The sequence below is a fragment of the Orycteropus afer genome, unplaced genomic scaffold (genome assembly GCF_000298275.1).
Source record: "Orycteropus afer afer isolate SDZICR_OR568_19922 unplaced genomic scaffold, OryAfe1.0 scaffold00545, whole genome shotgun sequence".
Taxonomy (NCBI): Eukaryota; Metazoa; Chordata; class Mammalia; order Tubulidentata; family Orycteropodidae; genus Orycteropus; species Orycteropus afer.
Genome location: NW_006922132.1, coordinates 465,927 through 489,857, shown reverse-complemented (window position 1 = coordinate 489,857; position 23,931 = coordinate 465,927). Strand labels below are relative to the sequence as shown.

Genomic DNA, 23,931 nt, shown 5'->3' with positions numbered 1-23,931 from the left:
GAATGGCCAGACTTCGTCTCACCTACTTTGGTCATGTTGTCAGAAGGGACCATTCCCTGGAGAAGGATGTCATGCTTGGGAAGGTGGAGGGTCGAAGAAAGAGGGGAAGGCCTTCAATAAGATGTATTGACACAGTGACTGCAATGATGGGATCAAGTATAGCAAAGATCATGGAGCTGGTGTGGGATCAGGTGGTGTTTCGTTCTGCTGTGCATAGGGTTGCTATGAGTCAGAAACGACTCGATGACACCTAACAACCACAACATTATTCCCTAGAAAACACTTGGCTCTGGTATCCTGGAATGTTTGTACTTTATTCACAGCAGACCCTCCCTAATCCATGTTTGTAGTATCTGTTTGTAAGTTTCAGAATGAATCAACCAGATTTTGGAGATGAGAGGGGAGTGCAGGTATTTAGTCTGGAAGCCTTTGTCTCGTAAGCCAAAACCAAATCAAACCCCAGACAGTGAGTTGATTCCAATTCATAGCTATCCTATAGGACAGAATAGAACAGCCCTACAGGGTTTCCAAAGCTGTAAATCTTTATGGAATTAGACTGCCTCAACTTTCTCCTGTGGAGTAGTTGGTGGGTTTGAACCACTGACCTTTTGGTTAGCAGCCCAAGGCTTTTGCCACAGTACCACCAGAACTCCTTTGTCTCCTAGGCCTTTAGAATGAATTTATTTATTTAAGCTCCTTTCTCTCCTCCGTCACACAGTGTGACATGGAATCTGAAGAGTTCTTGCCCTTGCACAAAGAGGGTCCTTAGTTTTCGGCAGACTTATTTGAGCATAAAGTGGTCCCTGAGTTTCTGGCACTTTCAGCAGTGCAGTCTTTTTTGAGAGTCTGGGTTGTCAGTTATTACCTGATGACAATAGTCTTTTATTGTTTTTGTAGTTCAGTCTCCAGCTTCCTTTCCAAACCCCACACTCTTTCTTCCAAAATAGATTGACATACCTTCAGTCTCGGTCATATATAACCTAACCTTGGGATCTGTGCCACTGTTAAGATCCATCATATTGTTGATAATATAAGCTCTGGTAGCATAGTGCCTAAGGCACTTAACTGCTAACCAGAAGGCTGGTGGATCAAACCCACCAGCCACTCCTCGGAAGGAAGGTTGGGCAATCTACTTCTTTAGTGATACTGCTTCAGAAATCCAAAGAGGGGTTGCTATGAGTAGGGTCTGATTCGATGGCACATAACAACAACAACACAAGTATAAAAGACACTTGGAATATATAGGAAAATGATCCTCAGGTTTCCTGCATCCAGGAATTGCAAGGATTCCTGTTACAAGAGGTTCTTCTCTTGAAGCCATGTCAGTTACAGGGCTAAATCAGCCTTGTTGTTATTAGCTACCATTGAGCTCATCCTCAGTTCACAGCAACTCCATGCACAAGGAGATTGGACCGTGGTCATCCACAGGCTGCTTTTTGGAAGCATATCTCAGGCCTTTCTTCCAAGTCCATCTTAATTTGGAAGCTCTGCTGAAGCTGTTCAGCATCATTGTAATACACAAGCCTCCACTGACAAACGGTGGTGCCTGCACCTGAGGTGCATTGTTTGGGAACCAAACCCAGGTCACCTGTGAAGAAGATGAGAATTCTACTGTTGACCCATCAAACGCCCTCAAATCAGCCTTATCTACCAACATATGTAGCTGAAGATGCAGGTGGAAACTCAATTGTTTACAGGTTTTGCATAAACTGAGGGTACATATTGGCTTGTGATTTGCAGTAAGGTTTAGTGATTTGATCAATTTACCAAGTGATTTACCAATCATGAAAAAAAAAATCACCATAAGACTGCTATTTGCATATACCATGTAAAGGATTCATGTCTCAATTTCTATGCAGCAATTGTACAAAGAAGTCATCAAACTACAATAGCAATAATGAAATTGGGTATCTGTAGGTCTTAACCTTGTATTTCTGAGTACAGAAGTGGTTGTGACATCAATAGAGATCTTTTAAATGTCTCATCTGGAGCAGGATGTGGTTCATCCTGCTATTTGAGTTTGATGACGGAGTATTTGATTTCTCTCTCTCTGACACTCCCCTATAGTCACATAATAGGGATCAGGCTTGGATATAGAGCTTCTCAATTTCTTTATTTCACTTTTTGCTTCCATGTTGTTTTATTACTGATGATTTTGCATTGTGGCTCTTATTTCCTTACTCCCTTCCCAGCCCCAACATGGATCCACACACCCCACCCCAATATATATATATACATATATATATATATATATATACACACACACACATGCACACACAAACACTCACACTATCATATACAACCCAGTAGCATTTGATAAGTGCAAATAAACATAAGATAGAGAACATGAAAATCAGACTGATTATTAATAAGAAATGAAGCTGACGACAAATTGAAAGTGAAAGAAAACTGATGAGTTTGTCTGGAAGTAAACGAAGCTCTTAGTTTGACCAATGGAAGTTAGTGTTTGGAGGTTCTAATTCAGTAGTCTGAAAGTTGTCTTCATTCATATGATTATGCAAATGTCTGTCTTAGTTTGTGAGTCTGAAGTTGTCACAGTTCCAGATCCACTGTGCAAACCCTCTTTTCTTTTTACAGGTCAATAACAATGGAGTTGTTTCCTTCAATGTGCTAGTAAGCCAGTTCACACCAGAATCCTTCCCTTTGACGGATGGGAGGGCCTTCATTGCCCCATTCTGGGCAGATGTACACAATGGAATTCGAGGCGAGATCTATTACAGAGAGACCATGGATCCTGTCATCTTGAAAAGAGCCACGAAGGACATCAGGAAGTACTTCAAAGACATGGCAACCTTCTCTGCCACTTGGGTTTTCATTGTGACATGGGAGGAAGTCACATTTTATGGAGGCAGCAGCACCACACCTGTAATAATTCCTATTTCCTTTTCCCACTTCATATTTTGACATCTAATTCTTGTCCAACTTCACTACCGTCAAAGAGTCTAATTGTTAGAGCAGAGGGGAGTCAGTTCCCTTGCGTTAAACTAATGAGCCTTGCCACCCACTTTCTGGGAAACAGGGAAATATCATACTTAACCAATCTAGTCAGCAATAAATTTCAGATGTGTCACCCTATCACAAATCATTATGAATGTCTAAAAAGAACTCAATAATTTTCTTGCAGTAGATGGCATTCCTATTTGGCTGAAAAGTGATTGAGGTAGTGAGACCTTCTCAAGGCCTCATGACTAGGGACCCATCTAGGACCCAAAGTTCCTTTCTTCTTCACAGGGGCACAAATGCCTCTCTCCATTGCCAGTTTCCATTTTATCCCAAAACCTGGTAGAAAGAGGAAATCAGGGTACTTCATTTGGGCACAAATGACCTGGCTCATTGTATTGTTATGACTTTTTTTTTTTTTTTTTTTTGACCAGGCTGAAATTGTTCACATTTGATGTTAATTAGAGTGGGCAGTTAGAACGTTTCATGAATAAAATTTCAACATCTGCTCTGAAATCCCAAACGAGCAGTCAAATAAAAGTCAAATAAGAAAGATTATCACTGGCATTATGGTAGGGATAATCCACTTTCCACACAAAGGAACAGTACACAATTTTCAGGAAAGCCTGCAGCTTGCTTGGATGACTTTGGCAGTGGAGGTGTTTGAAGTTAGCAGACACATCTTCACCTATATAATTTCCAGTAAGCAGAGGCACTCAAAAATGTGCTCTCCACTTTCTTAGGATTATTTCCAATTCCATCTGTTTTCCCACTTCTTTGGCAATGAGTCAGTTGTTTAGGGATGGAACAGAAACTACTGAGTGAGAGGCAGAGGTGGAAAAGTGCTGGGCTTGCAATTCATGGCTGCAACACAGTAAGCACATCATGTTTTAGCACCTTCTGGCCAGAGCATCAAGCAGCACTTTATTGCTAAGAGGTTTTGTAGAACAGAAAGACACAGGTTTAAAGAGTGGATGCATTGGCTAGAAATAACCTCTAAAGAAGCATACATTTCCCTCTGTCATGTTATGGATTGCTAACGACTCCTTGGGTGATGTTTTATGTCCTTTAAGCCTCATACCTTACAGCGTTAGAATGCAGGATGCCAGCAATCGATAAATTTTAGTGTCTGGGATGAAAAAAAAGGGAAGAAATGCCTATCAAATGCTGACCACCATTTTTTCAAAAAACTTCCATTGGCAATAAAAATGGCAAGATAATTTAGGTACTTTCTGGTTTGTACTTTGGAGTAAATTTCTGGGCTAGGTGAGAACTCTTTCTATGAGGATGAATGAGGCAACATCTAAGTGCTCTGAGCTCCTTGGAGAACAAGGTGATATAATCTTTGGGAGCTGCAAAGTATCTATCAGTCTCTAGTTTGTAAATTGGCCCCACCTCTTCCATCTCCCATTATCCCAGGTTTCTCCTTTCATGTAGGAACACATATCAGCCGGCAAAGCAAACACTGTGCTTGAGAGATCCTTGCTATTGTTAGCTACTGTCAAGTTGGTCCCCAACTCATTGTAACCCCATATACAACAGTTTTGGCCCATTGTGTTACATAGAGTTTTCCTTGGCTGATGTTTGGATCATCAGGCCTTTCTTTCGAGTTGGTCTTAGTCTAGAAGCTCTGCTGAAACCAGTTTGGCATCATAGCAACACCCAAGCTTCCACTGACAGAGGGGTGGTAGGTGTCCATGAGGGGCATTGGCTGGGAATGACCAGGTCTCCTGCATGGCAGACAAGAATTCTGCCACTGAAACACCACTGCTCCTTGAGATAGCATTAAAGACAGAAAATCTCATGGAAGCTCAATGAAAAGGGAAGAGGAAGGAGACCTATGTCCTTCAAGGAAGGAAAACAAATATTGAGGGCTTACTACATGCTCAGCACTGTGATAGGCTATTTTTGCATGTCATTTAACCCTCACAAAAATTTCCAGACAAGCATGACCTCCATTTTAAAGAAGAGGAAACAGGCCCAGAGAGGTTAAGTAACTTGCTCAAGTGTCAAGAATAGGAATTCGAACTTCAAAAGAGGTAGAGCAGTGGTTCAAGCCAGTTGCCTAATTCAGAATCTTGAACTTTTTCCTCTGTTGCCTCCTCCAAATTGCATTAGACTTCCTCTGAAGTTTAACAGAGTTTTTCAAGAATTGAAAAGATGGTTTTTGTAGCACAGATACAGAAGAGTCTTAGAACCAGTGTAGAAGAAATCTGTATGTGTAGGGCTATGTGGGAGAGAGTGAGGATAAGCAGGAGAGCTAGTAAGTGTGCGTGTTGATGCCAGTCAGCCTCTGGAATGTTATGAAGATAGCTATCTGGGTTTGGGGTGACTTCTGGGATCACAACTGAGTTGGTCTCCAAGACCTGCTTGGAACAAAGAGGTTTCTAACTTCAGGAAAGAATTCACTTCCTAAAGGGAAATCCTGATCTGAAGGAGGGTCTGTCCAGCTTTAGTCCTTGTGTGACCTTGACTTTGCACCTGTCTCTTGGACCTGACCCTGCTAATGACCTTATGGTAATCCAGAGCTGGTTGCACACTCATCTCTGTGTCCCACTTTCCACTATTGTTGAACGGGCCAAAGAATGAAGGCATATACCTGGGCAACTTTATCATAAATGCCATCAGCTGTGGCAAGAACAGAGCTTGAGTAGAAAGTCTCCTGTACAAAAAGGGCTTTTCTTTACTTGCATCTTGTGTCCCTCCCTGGGACTGTCTAGGATGGGGAGATTTGGGGCTTCCAAGATCCTCTATCCCAGTTTGATTACACAGGATAAGAATTTGGGTCTTCCTCTGGATCTGATAGAATGTTAACCAGGATGGTATCAGCAGCTGGGAAAGTGCTGGGTTTGAATGGTAAAAGTCAATGGAGCCTCTCCTTTTAACTCTATTTTTATTTTAATTTCCTGAAAATACATGTCAAAGGGTAGGGAGCAGCAAAGGGAAATAATGAAAGATGGGGTTTGCTACAGCTTGTTTCTGAAAATTGCCTGCAAGGGTTTTTTTAATTTATATAACACCTTTGCTAAAACAGTTTAAAATTAAGGTAGGAGCTCTGGTGGCGTAGTGTTTAATGCATTTGACTGCTAACCAGGAGGTTGGTGGTTCAAACCCACCAGCCACTCATCAGAAGGAAGGTTGGGCAATCTACTTCTGTAGTGATATCACCTCAGAAACCCAAGGAGAGGTTGCCATGACTCGAAATCGACTTGGTGACAGTGAGTTTGTGTGTGTGTGTGTGTGTGTGTGTGGCAGCAATTCACTAAGCAATGGACGGGAAGCTCTGGCTAGAGTCCCACTTGCTGTTGCTGGGTCACTGAAATTTTCAGCAACTCCATTTCCCTAGTCCTCCATTTTCTTAGGTATAAGATGGGAATTGGCCCCAAAATTGCCTTTCTCAAGGTTGAGCAAAAGTACAAATAAAGCGTTGAGAATTTTGCAGATGTAAAGTAATTCTTAAATGCTCAATTAGAGGAGCAATTTCTCCCCACAAAGTGCTTTTTAGAAAATCACTTTCCAACTTCCATTTTAAAAAGGGGAGACATCTCATCAACATTAGCTGTGTTTTCCAGGAAGAGAGAGAACACAGTCCCTATCATGACTTTAGTCACATCGACTGGCATTTGCTTGCTCTTCTCTCTCAACCCCAACCTCTATAGGAACAGAGCTGGCCAGCTAAGGGAACAGGTGCTTGCCTCCTTTTCCCTGCCTTGCTGTTTCCTATAGTTTATTCTCATGCTGCCATCTATAGGTGCTCTCGTATTATCACACGCTTAGCTGGGCCTCTGAATTTTCTTCTCGTAGAAGTCAGAAATAGTGGAGAGGGGCTGAGTCAGACTCCAGGTTTTACTCAGACAATGTCTCTTTTAGACGCACAATCCCACGGGTCTTGCTTTTCCCACTGGCGGCGAAAACAGATTCGGAGTGGAGGCAGATCTGAGGGTCGGGCTCATCAGCTCTGAGCTGCTGGGGGGCTGGAAGGCAGCAGGCTGAGGGCAGCCACCATTGAGAAGAGGACCTCATGGGAAATCTGAGTTATTAGAACACCCATTCCCACTCTGTAGGTGAACACCTTCCAGGCTGTCCTGGTGTCTGATGGCTCCTATACATTCACTCTCTTCAATTACTATGAAATTAACTGGACCACTGGAACCGCGAGTGGAGGGGATCCCCTGACGGGTCTTGGTGGAGTGATGGCACAGGTAGGTGGTTTTCCATTTCACCTTCTTGCCTATTTTTAAATCACTGCATTTTAAGCTGAGGTTGCTCAGCATTCTGTAGGAAATGTCAGTAGCTTTTAACTAGAGAAGCATGTCTGATCTTTAAGTGGGCTGAGAGGCTGGTGTTGCCTATTTTGGATACCTTGACTTAGGTGTGGGATGGACCAGGCAAGTTTTTCTCACCTGGAATGGTGGCCCCCAATGATCTCAGAAAAAGGGATCTCTTGCCTTCAGGTGTGTAAGATTCTGAAAATAAAGTATCTGGGCAAGTTAACTAATGGGAGTGGTGTGTGTGCACAGAAGTTTTTATCTTGCTTTTATGCTCCAGGCAGGATTTAATGGTGGAAACCTTACCAATTACTTCAGCCTCCCGGGGTCGAGAACCCCGGATATTGTGAATATCCAAGAAACTACAAACGTCAATGTTCCAGGCCGCTGGGCATTTAAGGTTGACGGAAAGGAAATTGACCCAGCCAATGGCTGCACCTCCAGAGGTAAAGGCTTTTCCTCTTCTTTCTGGCAAAGTAGAGTTTACTTAGTTGAGATTGACAGGCAGGCTTTTAAGCCATGGGGGCGGATTCATTCCTGATGCCTTACTCTTTTGACATCTCTCAGCTGGGTAATGGAGATCAAGGTAATTTTAGCATGCACGTTCATCACACCAGGAGCTGAAACCCTGCATTTCCTACACTGTGGATTTATGTCTTCGCTTGGGTGCTGAGCACTGCTCCCACTTGTGAATATCCCCAAAGTCAACCAGGATGCTGAGTGATTTCTTAGCCAGAGGGACAGAAGGAAGCCCTCCTGTTTAATATATTCTGTTGTTGTTGTTGCCATTTCCCCCTCAAATCTCTTTCCTCATCTTTACTCTCATTCTGCCATCTGCACTTTGTAGATCCACAGGAGTGGGCGAATCTGGAGTGTTGCCAAGTTCTATGAGGGTAAATCAGTACTTCTGAGTACAACTAGAAAGAAAGAAAGAAAAAGTATCATAGTCTTTGGGGTAGCTTCTATCCTAAAATCTTCCCAGCAGCCTCAAAACATCCAGGAATTTGGGGAGAATCAAAGCCGGCTTTAGGTCTCTGTGAACAAGCTATTGTTGAACCTCAGTGGGTTTCCTTTAGACTGGGATCAAAAGTTTGGAGCCTTCTCTGAACTATCAAAACCTCTTTGGATGTGCAAAGCAGCCCAGGACTCTCACAGGAACATCCCAGTTCATGAGAGTACTGCTTCTTATGGGTCCAAAATTATTCAGAAAACATAGTTTCTATTAATATTTCTTCTTCCAGGAGTGGAAGTAACTAGAGCATGAAATCATCCAACCATCCCTTCATCCATCCATCCTAACTTTCCAGGGAATATTTTGAGAGCCCCAAATAGGTCCCAACCACTTTGTTAGGTGCTATAGATAAAGGTGCTCCAGTCTCTGATGCCATGACTGTGGTAGAGAGACAGCTACAGGGATAATGATGACACAGCATAAGTCATATTATGTAGACATGAGTGACCTGAGTTCAGGGTGCTGTGGAAACACAGAGGAAGACCCTGGGGAAAGTAAGTTGACTGGATCTTTCCAGCTCTCTAAGAAAATCTTGAGTTGGGATGAGGGTTTTAGGAATCTCTTCCCCTTATCTGATAGAAAGCATGGCCTGGTGACCTGCAGGTCTTGGCAGCCCTAGGAGATCCCAATTTCTCTCTTGACTCAGCTTCAATTTGTTTAATATACACAAAAGTAGTATTCACATGATCTGAAGTGACTAGGCCTTCTGCCACCATTCTCTGTCCTCTGATCACGCTTATCAAACCTTTGCCTCTGCTCTTAGAAAAGGTCATTTGTAAAGAGGGCCTGCCTGGGCATCCTTGCCTCTGTGGACTCTGCAAAGTCCCTCATGTTCAGAACAGCAAATAAGTGTTTTGGAGCTAAACTAGTATTAAACTGGAGAGGAAAGACTCTATTTCCAAAGTGCACCAGGATTTTCAGAGATTGTGTCCTCCTCCTTTATAGAACATAAGTGCAGCATCACTTAAAGTCTGTGAAAGATACTAACCGATGGTGCCTCATCTTTCTTCCCACTGCTGCCTGACTAGGGGCCTGATAAGTTACAGACTCTTACCTAGATGTCTCTCCTCCTTTGTCCAAGCATCACAGAGCTGACTGGCTGTGGTGATGCAATGTAAGTGCCCTGTGAGAGGGCCTCTCACCTGAGTCCTGAGAATGAAATGCTGTGATAATGGGAAACATTGCCTCACAGAGCTTTGCAGTTGGCCAGCTGCCAGCTGTGTACAAAGTCCCCACTTTGACTTCAGTCTTTTCCTCCTGAGCAATGAGTTTGGGTTTCATAGACAGGACAAATTCAATATCCTTATACAGACTGCTATGCATTTTTATGTGCCACTGGGCATATATCAATCTAATGAGACTGAGAGTTGGCCTGGGTTACAGCAAGGGAAGTGTTGCATAGAGCTGGTTTATTATATCATCATTTCACAAACAAAATTATCTCAGACAGTCTACCTTTTGGTCCAAACCTCCTCTATCCAAAGATATTTTCCACTCATTTATTGGAAGCCTGAAAAAGCAGAGACTGGAAATTATGCCAAGTGGAGGCTATTACAATATATGTAGCCCTGGACTAGTGCCAAAGAGTGCTAAGGATTGAGGGACCTGCTTTAAGGATTGATGCATATGACCTGCTGGGAATGTGAATACATCTATTATCCCATTTTAGGACCCTATTCTCAGCAGATATGAAACAATTGCCTGTTGAGACACAATTTTTCCTGTTGGACAAATATAGAAAGGATTGTTACAGAAGCACTAATGACTTCTGCCTGGGTTAACCTGTGGCCTGGTGCTATTCACTAGGTACTTGGCTTTATAAAAACTTGAGAAATCTTAGCCAACCCTCTCCAAACTACAGTTATTCCAGGTGCCCAGCATTACTTACATTTCTTTCTTTCTTTTGTATATTGCCTTCCCCTTCACCCAAGTTAATATGTGTGTCTCCTCTAGTTAGTAGTTTACCTTCCTCCCCTCTCCCCCCTCTGATAGCCATCAAAGAATATTTCTTTATGTGTGAAAACCTTTTCTTGACTTTTTATAATAGTGGTCTCATACAGTGTCCTTTTGTGATTGACTAATTTCACTCAGTATAATGTCCAATTACGTTTCTTAATGTTGTGATACCCTCCTCTTTAGACTGCCTTAATTTACAAATGTTTTTACTAGTGGTTTTTTTTTTTTTTGTAGCATCACTGTTCCCCATGAGATAGAGATGAGTAAATAACATTAACCCATTTTACAGAGAAGAATAACTGATACACATGGAAGCTAAATCAATTGCCTTGGAAGCTGGTTGTAGGATTGTGACTGTTGCCTGGTTCTCTTGGCCCTCAACCCCAACCAAAGACTAGATAGAACACAGCTCTCAGCCCAGAAATGCTCCTTTCTCAACAGAAGATTGATGTTATCAAGTAGCAAATTTCAATGTTTTTGGGAGGAGGGGGTCATTTATTTAGGTAAATTATCTTAAAGACTGTGAAATAAATAACTGCATATTTTAAAAATCAACACATCCTTTAAAACCATTTTCCCCTCTTATTCATTCTCCTACTACCCTATGTTTGTCAAATAGTTATGTCCAGTGGATAAAGAGAGGGAAGAGCTAGATATGGACAGGGCCTAGGGTGAGAAAGAAGACAATGTGCATAGATGCAGAATCTTCACAAGCCCTTGAAGGGAAGGTCTCAGTGCAGAGGCTAAAGGTGTTGCTGAACGTGCCAAGCCAGAGGTCAGCTTTTTCCAGAATCTTCCCAGGTAGCCTGAGATTTGCATTTGTGTGTCTGATTACTGATTCATGCTATTGACTTTTTCTGGTACATAGTGGGCCCTCAACAAATGTTTCCTGAATGAATAAATGAATAAATAATTGAGAAAATGAATAAACATAATTTTGCTGAGTTACTACCTGGGTGAACTTGGTCTTTCTGAATTCCCTTCTTCCCATTCCTGACAGGAAGGAAATAACTCCTTTCCCATGGCTTAAAGACCATGTGGTCTTTCCTTATACAAAGATTTGTTCACCAGTCATGGAGGCAATAACACAAGACTTTGCCTTCAGAGAGCCCTAGCTTTGCATCTTGGCCTCACCACTGAATTGCTGAGTGATCTTGTATAAATTACTCAACTTTTCTTAAGCCTTGGCTCCCATACTTGTAAAATGGGAGTAGCAATTCCTGCCTACAAGGGTTCTTGTGTGGATTAAATGGTACAATGCAAGTTAAGCATTTAGCTCTATGCCTGACACAGAGTAAGTGCTCAATAAATGTTGGCTCAATGTCATTATTCCCCAGGACAGTTCCTTCGCCGAGGAGAGGTGTTCTGGGATGACCTGAACTGTACCATCAAGTGCCGCTGCCTGGATTTCAACAATGAGATCTACTGCCAGGAGGCCTCCTGTAGCCCATATGAAGTGTGCGAACCCAAAGGCAAATTTTTCTACTGCAGCCCTGTGGAGACCAGCACATGTGTGGTGTTTGGAGAGCCACACTACCACACTTTCGATGGCTTTCTCTTCCACTTTCAAGGCTCCTGTGCTTACCTGTTGGCCCGACAGTGCTTACAGACTTCTAGCCTCCCCTTCTTCAGTGTGGAGGCCAAGAATGAACACCGGGGTGGCTCTGCTGTCTCCTGGGTAAAGGAACTCTCTGTGGAGGTGAATGGTTACAAGATTCTCATCCCCAAAGGAAGCTATGGGAAAGTCAAGGTGAGCCCCTCTGCATCCTTCATGGAGAGATGGAGAAGCTGGAGAGTCTTCAGCCTGGGGGAGACTTTCCCAGGTCTCCTGGTTCTGCTGTTTGGCTCTCCAGAGTACCAAAGAGATGTGTGGCTCTTCCCGCCTTGCAATCTTAGGAAGTTTTTTTCAAGGCCAAATTTTATTTATATAAGAGCTAACCTAAGTTCTCTCCTTAACATGTCTGTCTTCTTTATAACTTAAAGTCCATTTACATTCTTAGTTCCCTTATTAACACTGGGATACATACAACACACATACACAGAAACATACTGACACACATGCATACTCACTGATACACACAGACACACACACTTACACACAAACACACTTATAAGTACATGCACAGTGCAGAAGTAACTAAAAAGAGTGGTTAATGTAATTTCCCATGGACCAGGCTTGTGTAGTTATAGATGTGTGACCGTGCCCTGGATGTGATGGAAACACAAAGTGTTACCACCTGTCACCAACTTGGCCCCGTATCATAGCAACTCCCTGACCAACAGAAGGAAATGCTATCTGACCCTGTGCCATCCTCATGATCAGTTGTGGATAGGATTATTGTGATCCATAGGGTTTTCATGGCATGATTTTTGGATGTAGAGCACCTCTCCCAGATGGAAAGTGAGAATTGAACCACTGAACCATCAGTGTCCCCAAACACAAAAGTACTAACCCATAATTCAGTTTGGTCTTTGATTAAGAATTGTAGACCTACCTTACTCCCTTCTCCTTCCCCCATCCTGTTTTCCCAAAAGCTACTTTTTCAGTCAAGAGAAACCTCCAAATTGATTGATTTTTTTTTTTAGAGACACTAACTATGCAAGCATTTGGAGTGAGTTGGTGGCTTCTTCAGTGAGATCTAGATGGGATGGAGCCATAAAAGCTTCATCCAAATACCCCCGGAGCAGAATTCCCTACTCCTGCCTGGAATAAGAGGGAACATGAGTCTCTGCTGGGCTGTTTAACATATGCATATGATTCCTGTCATTGTCACCTGCATTTCAAGCAGGGGCATGGACAAAAGAGGGAAAGCAAAAAGCCACTGGCAATTACTAAATTTGTGGAGGCCCCAATTTTCATAACATTAATGAGGACTTTGTTGCAACCACGTATTTATTCAAGCAGTAATAAGACCACAGGGGTTGATTGCTGCAATACCGTGCCATCCTTAATCCCCATGCATGGAGGTCATTATGGAGATCACAAACCAGAACTGATGCCAATGCCGGATTTCTTTCTTTCTCTTTTAATATGTATTGTAGCTTTAATTGATGTAGCATGTCCAACAAAAGGCTGGACTGAGGAAACTCATTTCACATTTTCTGGTTTTGCCTTTCCTAGATCTGTGCAGTTTATCAGTCTCATAATTAGAAAAGTGAGCTATTATTGGGGCTGACATGCCAATTTGCTTGTTATTTGCTTAGTCTCTCTGGAGACAGGTCTGTTTATCAAATCAAAGCTAAGAGGCAGGGTGTAGACCTTTGGAATTTTTCCCTTTTAAATTTACATTGTGCTGTTGAGTGTTATACTCTTCTTTGTATATAAAAATCAAACCAGTTGCTGTCATGTCATTTCCAACTTGTGGTGATCCCATGTGTGTTAGAGTAGAACTGTGCTCCTTAGGGTTTTCAGTGTCTATGACCTTTTGGAGGAGCTCTGGTAGAATAGTGCCTAAGGCACTTGACTGCTAACCAGAAGGCTGGCGGTTCAAACCCACCAGGCACTCCTCGGAAGGAAAATGGGGCAATCTACTTCCATAGTGATACTGCCTCAGCAACCCAAGGAGGAGTCGCTATGAGTCGGATCCGACTCCATGGCACATAACAACAACAACAACATGACCTTTTGGAGGCGCTCTGGTGGCGTAGTGGTTAAAGCATTTGGCTGCTAACCAAAATGTCAGCACTTCCAACTCCAGTGCGGAAGAAAGATGAGGCAGTCTGTTTCCATAAAGATTTACAGCGTTGGAAATACTATGAGGCAGCTGTACTCTACGCCACAGGGTTGCTATGAATCAGAATTGACTCAACAGCAGTGGGTTTTATGACCTTTTAGCAGCCAATTGCCAGGTCTTTCTTCTGAGGTGTCTCTGGATGGATTTGAAACACTAACCTTTTGGTTAGCAGCCAAGTGTTTTAACTGCACCACCCAGGCAGCCTCCTTGTAGACAGAGGCTAACATTTTTAGAAAGATTTTTCACTGGCTTTCCCCCATTTGCTAGTATTGTGGGGATGATGTGTCTGCTATATGTGGTAAAAGGAAAGCTTCATGCTTTATTCCTACTTTCCATTTTGATTAAAATTATTTTTCACTCACAGTCACTTTATTTTATTTATTTATTTATTTTTTTTGCAGCAGGGAAGGGGCACCGTCATTTCTTTCAGGCCCAGCAGCCCTGCTAATTTTGTGAGGCTCTGTTCCATCGTCCAGGCCTAGGGCACAGATTCTTCAATTTTCTGTAACGACAGGGAGATGTGGATGCGAATGTAAATGTTCCAGAAAGAAAAGGTTTTGTGACTCCAACTGCAAGCTAACAATATCTTCCTTTTCTTTTCGCCAAATGGCTTCCAAATGTCTCTGAATACACCTGCTCTCTGCTGGGGAGAGGTGAGACAGAGGGCAGAGTCCTGGCCCACGGTGAAGCGGGGAGGGGGCAGAGCAGGATGGAGCACAGGAAGGAGCCGGATAGGACTGTGAGGCAGCTGACTTCTTCAGAGACATCCTGCAAGGCCGAGAATGGCTGCTAAGCTCTATTCTTCCAAACCATCAATACCATTTCTCCAACCCCTTCTCCATATATGGAGGTTAGGAACTGGCTTCTGTACATGGATTTTCCCCTTTTGAACAGTTCTCAACTAATACACAATTTAGGATCATGTACGCTATTGGGCACTAGTTAGCATAACTAAAATTCATTTATAATAAATGTTCCCTTCTAGCTGACAGTAACCAGTTTTATAGTTCTCCCTCATTCAACTTGGGTAGATTAGGGTGCTCCAGTGGAAAGAATGCCAAGCCATATAGCACATGGTGATGGAAAGCTAGATTCTAGGGTCAGATCTCTTTACTCCCTGTGCCACTGTTGCCAGTTGAGTGGCCTTTTTAATCATCATTTCATCTGGAGAATGAGGGTGACAGTGTTGAGCAGGCAGAGTACTTGGGTCTGGATGTGGGGCTGGGATGGTGATGGCAGGGAGCAGAAGAGAGAGAGAGCTGGCTTTGGAGCCTGACTGATGGAGTTAGGCCCTGTCACTTGCAAATCCCATAAACCCTAAACTAGATTTCCTCATCTGTAAAAGAGAAGAAGATAAATAACTTATAAGATTGTTGTGAAGATTAAATAGAATAACTGCATGCACGCACACACACACACACACACACACACACAATCTCACTGCTGTCGAGCCGAATCTGACTCATAGTGACTCCTCCTAGGATTTCTGAGGCAGTATCTCTACAGAAGTAGATTGCCCAGTCTTCCTTTTGAGGAGTGGCTGGTGGATTTGAACCACCAGCTTCTGGTTAGCAGTCAAATGCCTTAGGCATTGTGCCACCAGAGCACCTGATATATCACCTGTCATTCCATCCATACTGGCTCCACATTGCCCCTGAGAATTTCCTTCAGTTCTAAGACTTCTACTTCTCTCTTTACCTTGCCCCTGCTCATATCCTGGGACAGACACTGTTGAAGAAGGAAATGACTAGAAGACAGGGAGAAGAAGGGAAAGTAGAGAGGTGATGCTAATCAACCGTTGGCTAATCAAGAATTGATTGTATCGTTAAGGAATGAGGAATGAAATAAGAAATCATGTTTTGGAGTCAAAGTCCTCTTGGAGCTCCTACTCTGAGCATGTGGGGTATAAGAAACCACTATATAATCTGGTTCAAATGGAGACACTTGTGAAAGTGGGGGGTGCATAATTGTTAACAATTATGTCAGAAAGAAAGATGCAAACTAGGACATATCAGCACTTGGTCAGCCTAAGTTTAAGGTGTTTGGTTGGTCAGTCTGAGTGGAGCCAGACTTGTTGTAGGAAAACCAGATGGGACTGTTGTTGTTGCAATATCTAGACACAGTCTACCCCATAGCTTTTGCTTTGAGACACATAAGACTTCGCCCCTGGTTAGCTGGAGCTTAAGTGAGAGTAGGGGAGGACACTCAGCAATTGATGTATTTGGCATTTGAAATCACACCAGCATTTGGGAAGATTTCACTTTCTACATGTCAGCACAGAACAATACATAATTGTCCAATGCTCTTGTTAACTGGCTGACCTTCCTTGTTGTTGTTGTTTGCCGTCGAGTCGGCCAGACTCATAGAGTATGGCTTTTCTCACCCTTGTTGGATAACCCTCTACCTAGGTAGAAGATGAGGAGAAATTAATCAGCTCTCAAGTTTTTCGTTCTTGTTCTAGCTCTCTGGAGAACATTTTATTTCCCCAGCCTATTTTTCTTGTTGTTATCCCAATTAAGTCTTACTAATCTCTAGAGACAGAGAATTGTACTTGGTGTCTGTCATGGTGATTCTTGGGAGAGATGCTTAGACTATCTATTGTCTGACCTTCTAGACAATTCAGAAAGTCATACTGATGGTGGCAGATAAGACCCTTGCACTTCTCATGTTCCAGATCAGTTTGGGTCTGGGGCAGCTTGGAATATATATGTATACTTAACAGTCAAGTCCAGCTGAGACCATTCTAGACTAGTCATTCCATCTCAGCCCACAACTGTGAGTGTCTATTGGTGATGGGCATGGTAAACGTGTTGTTGTTGTTGTTTGCCATCGAGTCAGCCCCGACTCATAGCTACCCCTCCTTGGGTTTCCGAGGCAGTATAACTACGGAAGTAGGAATGCCCAACCTTCCTTCCGAGGAGTGGCTGGTGGGTTTGAACCACCAGCCTTCTGGTTAGCAGTCAAGTGCCTTAGCCACTATGCTACCAGAGCTCCTTGGTAAACGTGTAAAAGAAGGAAATTAGCTCCCTCTGTTGGAGGCATCAGAGCTCTTATGGTACAGTGGTTAAGGCATTCAGTTGCTAACCAAAAGGTTGATGGTTTGAAACCATTAGCTGCTCCACAGGAGAAAGACGAGGCAGTCTGCTTCTGCAAAGACTTACCAGCTTTGCAAATCCTATGGGGGCCACTATGAGTCAGAATCAACTTGATGGCAGTAAATATGGTTTTCGGTTTGGGTCAGAGGCTTATCAAGCCACCTGTTCACATGAACTAGATCACCTGGGACTCACCCTCAATTCTTCTCCCTTCTCTTATTCTCTACAGTAAAAAACACCAGGTCCTGCTGAGTTTATGCTGTAAATTTGTCCCTCCCTCCTCAACTCTAGTTTAGTTCCTCATTCTCCTTTGCCCACCTGGACTCTCACATCAACAACTTCTGGTTTCTCTGCTCCTAATCTTGTCATATTTCAGTACATCCTCATGCTGACCATAATGGATTTTCTAAAATACAGATGTGACTATGCCATGCCCTTACTTAAAACTCTTTAGGGGTTCTCCCTACAGAATAGTAATTCAAGTTTTGTTTGTTTGTTTTTTAGCATGTTGTAAAAGGCCCTCCAAGATCTATTCTCAACACTGAAGCTAGAACAAGTCTTTTAAAACAGAAGTCAGATCATGTTGATCCTTGGCTCTCTGGCTTGTTCAGAGTCAAAGTCAAAGTCTTTCCAATGACCAACAAGGCCCTGCCTGTTCCGTCCACTGTTATCTCTCTGACATCATCTACTCTTGCCCTCTCCTTGCTCTCTCTGCTCTGGCCACACTGGCCTTTTTGATGTCCCCAGAACATGCAGGCACACTGCCACCTTTGCCCTGGCTATTCCTTCTATGTGACATCTCACACCAAGTAAATGCATGACTGGCTGCCTCATCTAAGTATCCCTTTCTCAGTGAGGTCTTCTCTCACCAGGCTATTTACAAACCCTCCTCTCTGGCACTCCTAGGCACATTCCCTGCTTTATCGTACTCCATATCACTTACATGATATAAAAAAACAGTTGCTGTCAAGTTGATTCCAACTACTCATGGTGACCCCGTCCATGTGTGTCAGAGTAGAATTGTGCTCCACAGGATTTTCAATGGCTGAGTTTTCAGAAGTACATCTCTAGGCCTTTCTTCCAATGGGCTTCTGGGTGGACTTGAACCTTCAGCCACCCAGGGACCTCATGATATAATTTTACTTGATACACTTTACTTATTCATTTTATTATTGGTCTCTCCAACAAAATTCCATGAAAGGGAGTTTTGTTCATTTTGTTCATTGCTGATCCCTAAATCCTAGAATAGTGCTTGGCACACTGAAGAGGCTAAATAAATTTTTGTTGACCTTGCTCATGTCTCCAGCCTTATGTTTGGCCACCCTTTCCCATGCTGCCCAGTGACACCCCGATGACTGTTCCATCCACACATAGCTATTTCTAACCACTTTGCCTTATGCCCTTGTCCTGGAATTCCTTGCCCCTCATTCTTCTTTTGCTCCCTTCTTTAAAGACTCAAGTCAGATTAACCTCCTCTAAAAAGGCTTATTTGACTCCCTAGCTCTGGACTTGATGTTCATTTACTGGTCTCTCCTTGCAGCATCCATTACTTCATCTGTAAAATAGCATATGATGAATTCCTTCCTATTTGTGTCCCTCTTCCTCCATAAACCCAGAACTGCTTGAGAGGCAGAGACTTTATTTCTCAGCACCTAACATAGTGCTTGGTATGCAGTAGATGTTCAGATATTTTTTGTGGTCAAATGAATGATTAAATGACATAGTCCTGATATAAAGGAAGTTGCAGGGTGAAATGCTCAGAGCATGACACCAGGGCAGTGCCAAAAGCTAAACTGTGTTGAACACTCTATATCCACATTTCAGCTGGGAGGAGTGGTCAGTGAATGTTAATGGCAGTGAAGGGGTCATGGAAAATATGTGACTAAGCTGGAACATAAGGAATGAATTTAGAGGAATAAAGAGGAAAAAGCTAGATGACTAGCCCTTCAAGAAAAGACTTGAAGCTAGCTCTGGAGCTATGCAGGAAAAGTCGACAACCACCTGGTCCCAGAGGACTCTATGGGCTGGGGTGATGGATGGTAGCCCTAGAAATGCCAAACCATCATGGCTTGAATTCACAGTGCTCAGGTGGCCCACAGCCAGCCTGGTATCTAGGGTTTTCCCTAAGCCTTTGCCTTAGTAGGCAGTCACCCTTTGGAGCAGACATTTTTTTTAGGGTGATTCTTTCTGCAGCAATGAGTTGCTTTGCCTCTTCTGACAGTTGCTGGAAACTGTTGCCCTGGCACCTGCTCACCTGCCTTTTACTGTTACTGTTGTTGGCAGGTTAATGACCTAGTGACTTCTTTGCCCGTCACCTTAGAATTGGGGGCAGTGAAAATCTACCAGAGTGGCATGTCTACTGCCGTGGAAACGGATTTTGGGCTCTTAGTGACGTTTGATGGCCAGCACTATGCCTCCATTTCCATCCCAGGCTCCTATATAAACTCCACTTGTGGGCTATGTGGGAACTACAATAAAAACCCACTGGATGACTTCCTCCGCCCCGATGGCAGGCCAGCCATGTCTGTGCTGGACCTGGGAGAGAGCTGGCGCGTCTACCACCCAGACTGGAAGTGTGACTCTGGCTGCGTGGACAACTGCACCCAGTGTGATGCTGCCACCGAGGCTCTCTACTTTGGCTCCGACTACTGCGGCTTCCTCAACAAGACAGATGGCCCCCTGTGGGAGTGTGGCACCATCGTGGATCCCACAGCCTTCATCCATAGCTGTGTGTATGACCTGTGCAGCGTGCGAGACAATGGCACACTCCTCTGTCAAGCCATCCAGGCCTACGCCCTGGTGTGCCAAGCTCTCGGCATTCCAATTGGAGATTGGCGAATCCAGACTGGGTGTGGTAAGCTTGAGTCCCAACCAAATGAAAGGCTTCACTTATACAGGGGGGCAGGGGTAAGCTTTCTGGGCTCTTCAGAAATGCCCTTGTTAAGACAAATTGCCCAAGTGCAAGGCTGAGGTTGAAATATGCAGGTTATAAAGAATGGACTGTAAGAGGATCTTTACTTTTTCCCACCTAATAGCATAGCCAGAAAACAAGAAACTGCTGATTCACGGAAGTGGTCTGGAAACATGGAACACATGACAGGAAGTTCATGGCCAGAGGCAGGCCCTGTAGCAAGGAATGTCCCTGTAGTAGGAAATGGCGGTCCCAGAGCTGAGTGAGGAGGTGGAGTTTTCAAAGGTGGAAGTGGCTACCTTTGTGGCAGTCAAATCTGTGCAGAAGCTGGGCCAAGTACTGTGCCCAGCCTGTGCGAAAATACTTCACCTCCTAATTGGAGCCTGCAGCATTTCTTCCTTAGGGATTTTCTTCCCCCCACTTTCAGGTATTTTAGGGTTCATGTCCTTGCTTTGGAGCATTCTACTGACCTGCTGCTGGAAGAAGAAAGATCTGTAAAAAGGGAGTGTAGTCCACCAACAAAGCAGCCTTTTTCTCACAAACGCTAAATGATTAGGAAAAGCCCTGACAGTACAGGGAAACCCACTTTCTTTTGAATTACATTTTTGGATTAAGCATCTTCTACCATTTAGTTAGGAGCTCTGGTAGCATAGTGGCTAAAGCACTTGACTGCTAACCAGAAGGCTGGTGGTTCAAACCTACCAGCCACTCCTTGGAAGGAAGGTTGGGCAATCCTACTTCTGTAGTGATACTGCCTCGGAAACCCAAGGAGGGGTCGCTATGAGTCGGGGTCGACTGGACGGCACATAACAACAACAACAACACCATTTAGTTGTCTCATCATTATTTCCTTCTTTCTCATTTAATTCTCTTTCTTTTTTTAGCTATGGAAACTTTAAAAACAAGCCAGCACCAACTAGCTTCTTTGAATTTTGTTTCCTTCCTGGTCCTTGGTTTTTTCCACATGAGTTAACAGAAAATTATAGCCCATGCATATGTGAGTGCTATGGAGATGAGAAGATTTAAAAGTTCCTTTACATTTCAAGGCCAGAGGGAGGTTCCCCCCCACCCCCAGTCGCAATTGGATTCATATAAATCATCATGTATCAGATTTATGCTAATTCTTAGGTTATTGATCAAACAAGAAAGAGACCCTGTATTTTTCTTCCTCTGTGACTGACAGCCTCTATTCTGCCCAGAGCACCCCATTCCTGGGCCTGATTGAATGTGGCTTCTCCTTAATCCTTATACAATCCAGTAGTATCCACATTGCCTAACTACATTTTTATCTATAATGTCTCTATTTTCTCCCTAGTGGTACTACTTCCAATTTTTTCCTAGCTTTGCTTCTCTCTCTCTCTCTGATGTTTGTTTCAGTAGGATGAATTTTCTTTAATTCGAAGAGCTAGTTTGTTAGGCCCTTGAGCCTCTGCCTGTTCAATTCAACCAGACGGCCTCAGATATTCTTAAAATCAGAATCACAGGTTTCTAAAGCAAGATGGCTCTTCTGAAGGCATCTGCTCACGTCCAGTCTCCTGGAGCAACTGTCATACCCATAGTTTCAGATAATCAAGACACTTTCTTACTTTTACTATCCCAGGAAATTCATTTCAACAGTCTCCCTTGGTCAACCAAAAAAAAAAAAAATCCTCTGCATCGAGTCAGTTCTGACTCATAGTGACACTCTAGGACAGAGAACTGCCCCATAGGGTTTCCAAGGTTGTAATCTTTATGGAAGCAGACTGCCACATCTGTCTCCTGAGGAGCAGCTGCTGGGTTGCAACCACTGACCTTTTCGTTTGCAGCTGAGTGCTTTAACCACTGTGCCATCAGGGCTCCTCTGTCTTGGTTACCCTTGGGAACTGTAAAACTCTCCCTGATAGAAATTTCATGTGTTCAGATTACTCCTCTTACAGTTAAATTTTTCATTTCTTCTGAAAGCTGCATTTCATTTCCTTTAGAGAATGGGCCGTGATCCTTAAAATCAGATCAACTAATAAATAGGTCTGTCAGTTAAAGTTTGTAAAACATCTTGATAGTTGTAAATCAGCAAACAATGATGCTTCTTCATAATCAGTGTAGTCTAATTTGGATGGCCACCTTTAAGTGCAATGTCAGTCTAGATGATCAAATTAGAGCAATTGTTCACACTTCAATGATATTGCTCAATAGTTTGAGCTCATTTCTGTAGAAGCAACCTTAAGTCTCTCCTTCCTGAATGGCAGGCCTCTTTGCCCTCACACAAGGAGCTAAATGATCCAGAAGAAGAGTTATTTTCTCCAGGCCCCTGTGTTGTTGGCCTCTGGACGTGAGCACTTGGTGTCCCTCACCTTGTTATTACACTCTCTTCCTTTTCCCCATATCAGTGTCCACTGTGCAGTGCCCCAGCTACAGCCACTATTCGGTGTGCACCAGCAGCTGCCCTGACACTTGCTCGGATCTGACGGCCTCTCAGAGCTGCCCCACCCCATGCACCGAGGGCTGCGAGTGCAACGAAGGCTTTGTCCTCAGCACCAGCCAGTGCGTCCCTCTGCACAAGTGTGGCTGCGACTTTGATGGTCACTACTATACCATGGGGGAGTTCTTCTGGGCCACGGCCAACTGCACATTACAGTGCTTGTGTGAGGAGGGCGGGGACGTCTACTGTTTTAACAAGACCTGTCGCAGTGGTGAGGTATGTGCCGTGGAAGATGGCTACCAGGGCTGCTTCCCTAAGCGGGAGACTGTGTGTCTGCTCAACCAGTATCAGGTGCTGCACACATTTGATGGGGTTGCCTATGCCTTCCCCTCGGAGTTCTCCTACACTGTCCTAAAGACCTGCCCTGAGCAGCCAGAGTACCTAGAAATTGACATCAACAAGAAGAAGCCCGACGCAGGGCCTGCTTGGCTACGAGGCCTTCGGATCCTTGTGGCTGACCAGGAGGTCAAGATAGGTGGAATCGGGGCTTCAGAAATCAAGGTAAGATTCCTTGCTACCTTTGAGGGGTTTGTTTTTGTTTTTGTTTTTTTTGACTGACTCACACCAAGTGAATGGGCTTCCAGTCTTTCCAGTTTGCCTTTCTGCCTTTGACCAAAAGTGGATTATAGAATGGAGATGGCTCAGAAATGGGAGAATTTCCTAACTACCAGCATCAAATAACACTGTCAAATGGGGAAACAGAGTGAAGCTGGAATATCTCTAAGTAGATGAATATCGCAGGTCTAGCTCTCCATTCTAGCTCTCCATAATAACAAATATTTATGGAATGCTTACTGTGTACCAACCACTATCCTAAGTCCTTTATAAGCAGGGTTACATTTAATTTGATGAGGTAGATAATATTATTCTCCTCATTTTACAGATGAGAAAACTGAGGCACAGAGAGATTAAGTAACTTCCTCAGGGACACACAGCTATAAAGTAGAATTGAAGCCCAGGCAGGCTGGCTCCAGCATCTATGCTCTTAACTCTTGTACTGTATGTGTAATGTATATGTATATGTATACTGAATACTGAATCCCCTAGTCATAGATAAGAACATATTGGGTGATATAAGGGAGTTTCTGCTATGATGCCTCCCACCTCTCTGACTCTCTGATCTGGTCTAAAATATCCATCATTATGCATCCAGACTTGTAGCTGATTAGTTATAGAAGGAATCTTGGAAATCCTCTAGTGCTGCTCCTTGTTTCCATATGAAGATCCCAAACATCCACGTGAGGGGTCCCACAGCTCAGTAGAGACAGAGCTGAGATGTAGTGGGAGGCTTCTCCCTCTCAATCCAACATGCATTTTTATCATGTCACATACATTCTGATTTAGATCATAAAAGTCAATATACTCCTATACAAGGAGAAAATGAACTACACATCCACAGACTGAAATGGCTGGGCTCTGGTTCCCATTGACACATTGGCAAAGATGAATCTATTGAAAGAATAGTGAGAAGTCGATAGGTAAATGGGTAGTGAGATAACTGCAGGCATAACTCAGAAATATTGCAAGTCTAGTTCC

At 43.5% G+C, this 23,931-nt stretch overlaps 1 protein-coding gene across 1 annotated transcript in view; it reads left to right on the top strand.

Annotated features, from left to right (window-relative positions):
• LOC103209983 (alpha-tectorin) overlaps positions 1 to 23,931 on the top strand; it is a 246,120-nt gene that overhangs the window by 137,223 nt on the left and 84,966 nt on the right. Inside the window, exons 9-14 of the mRNA XM_042782976.1 lie at positions 2,599 to 2,886; positions 7,026 to 7,163; positions 7,510 to 7,675; positions 11,535 to 11,947; positions 19,310 to 19,880; positions 22,304 to 22,896. Of these exons, the coding sequence (XP_042638910.1) occupies positions 2,599 to 2,886; positions 7,026 to 7,163; positions 7,510 to 7,675; positions 11,535 to 11,947; positions 19,310 to 19,880; positions 22,304 to 22,896 (2,169 nt within the window). The remainder of the gene's footprint in view (positions 1 to 2,598; positions 2,887 to 7,025; positions 7,164 to 7,509; positions 7,676 to 11,534; positions 11,948 to 19,309; positions 19,881 to 22,303; positions 22,897 to 23,931) is intronic.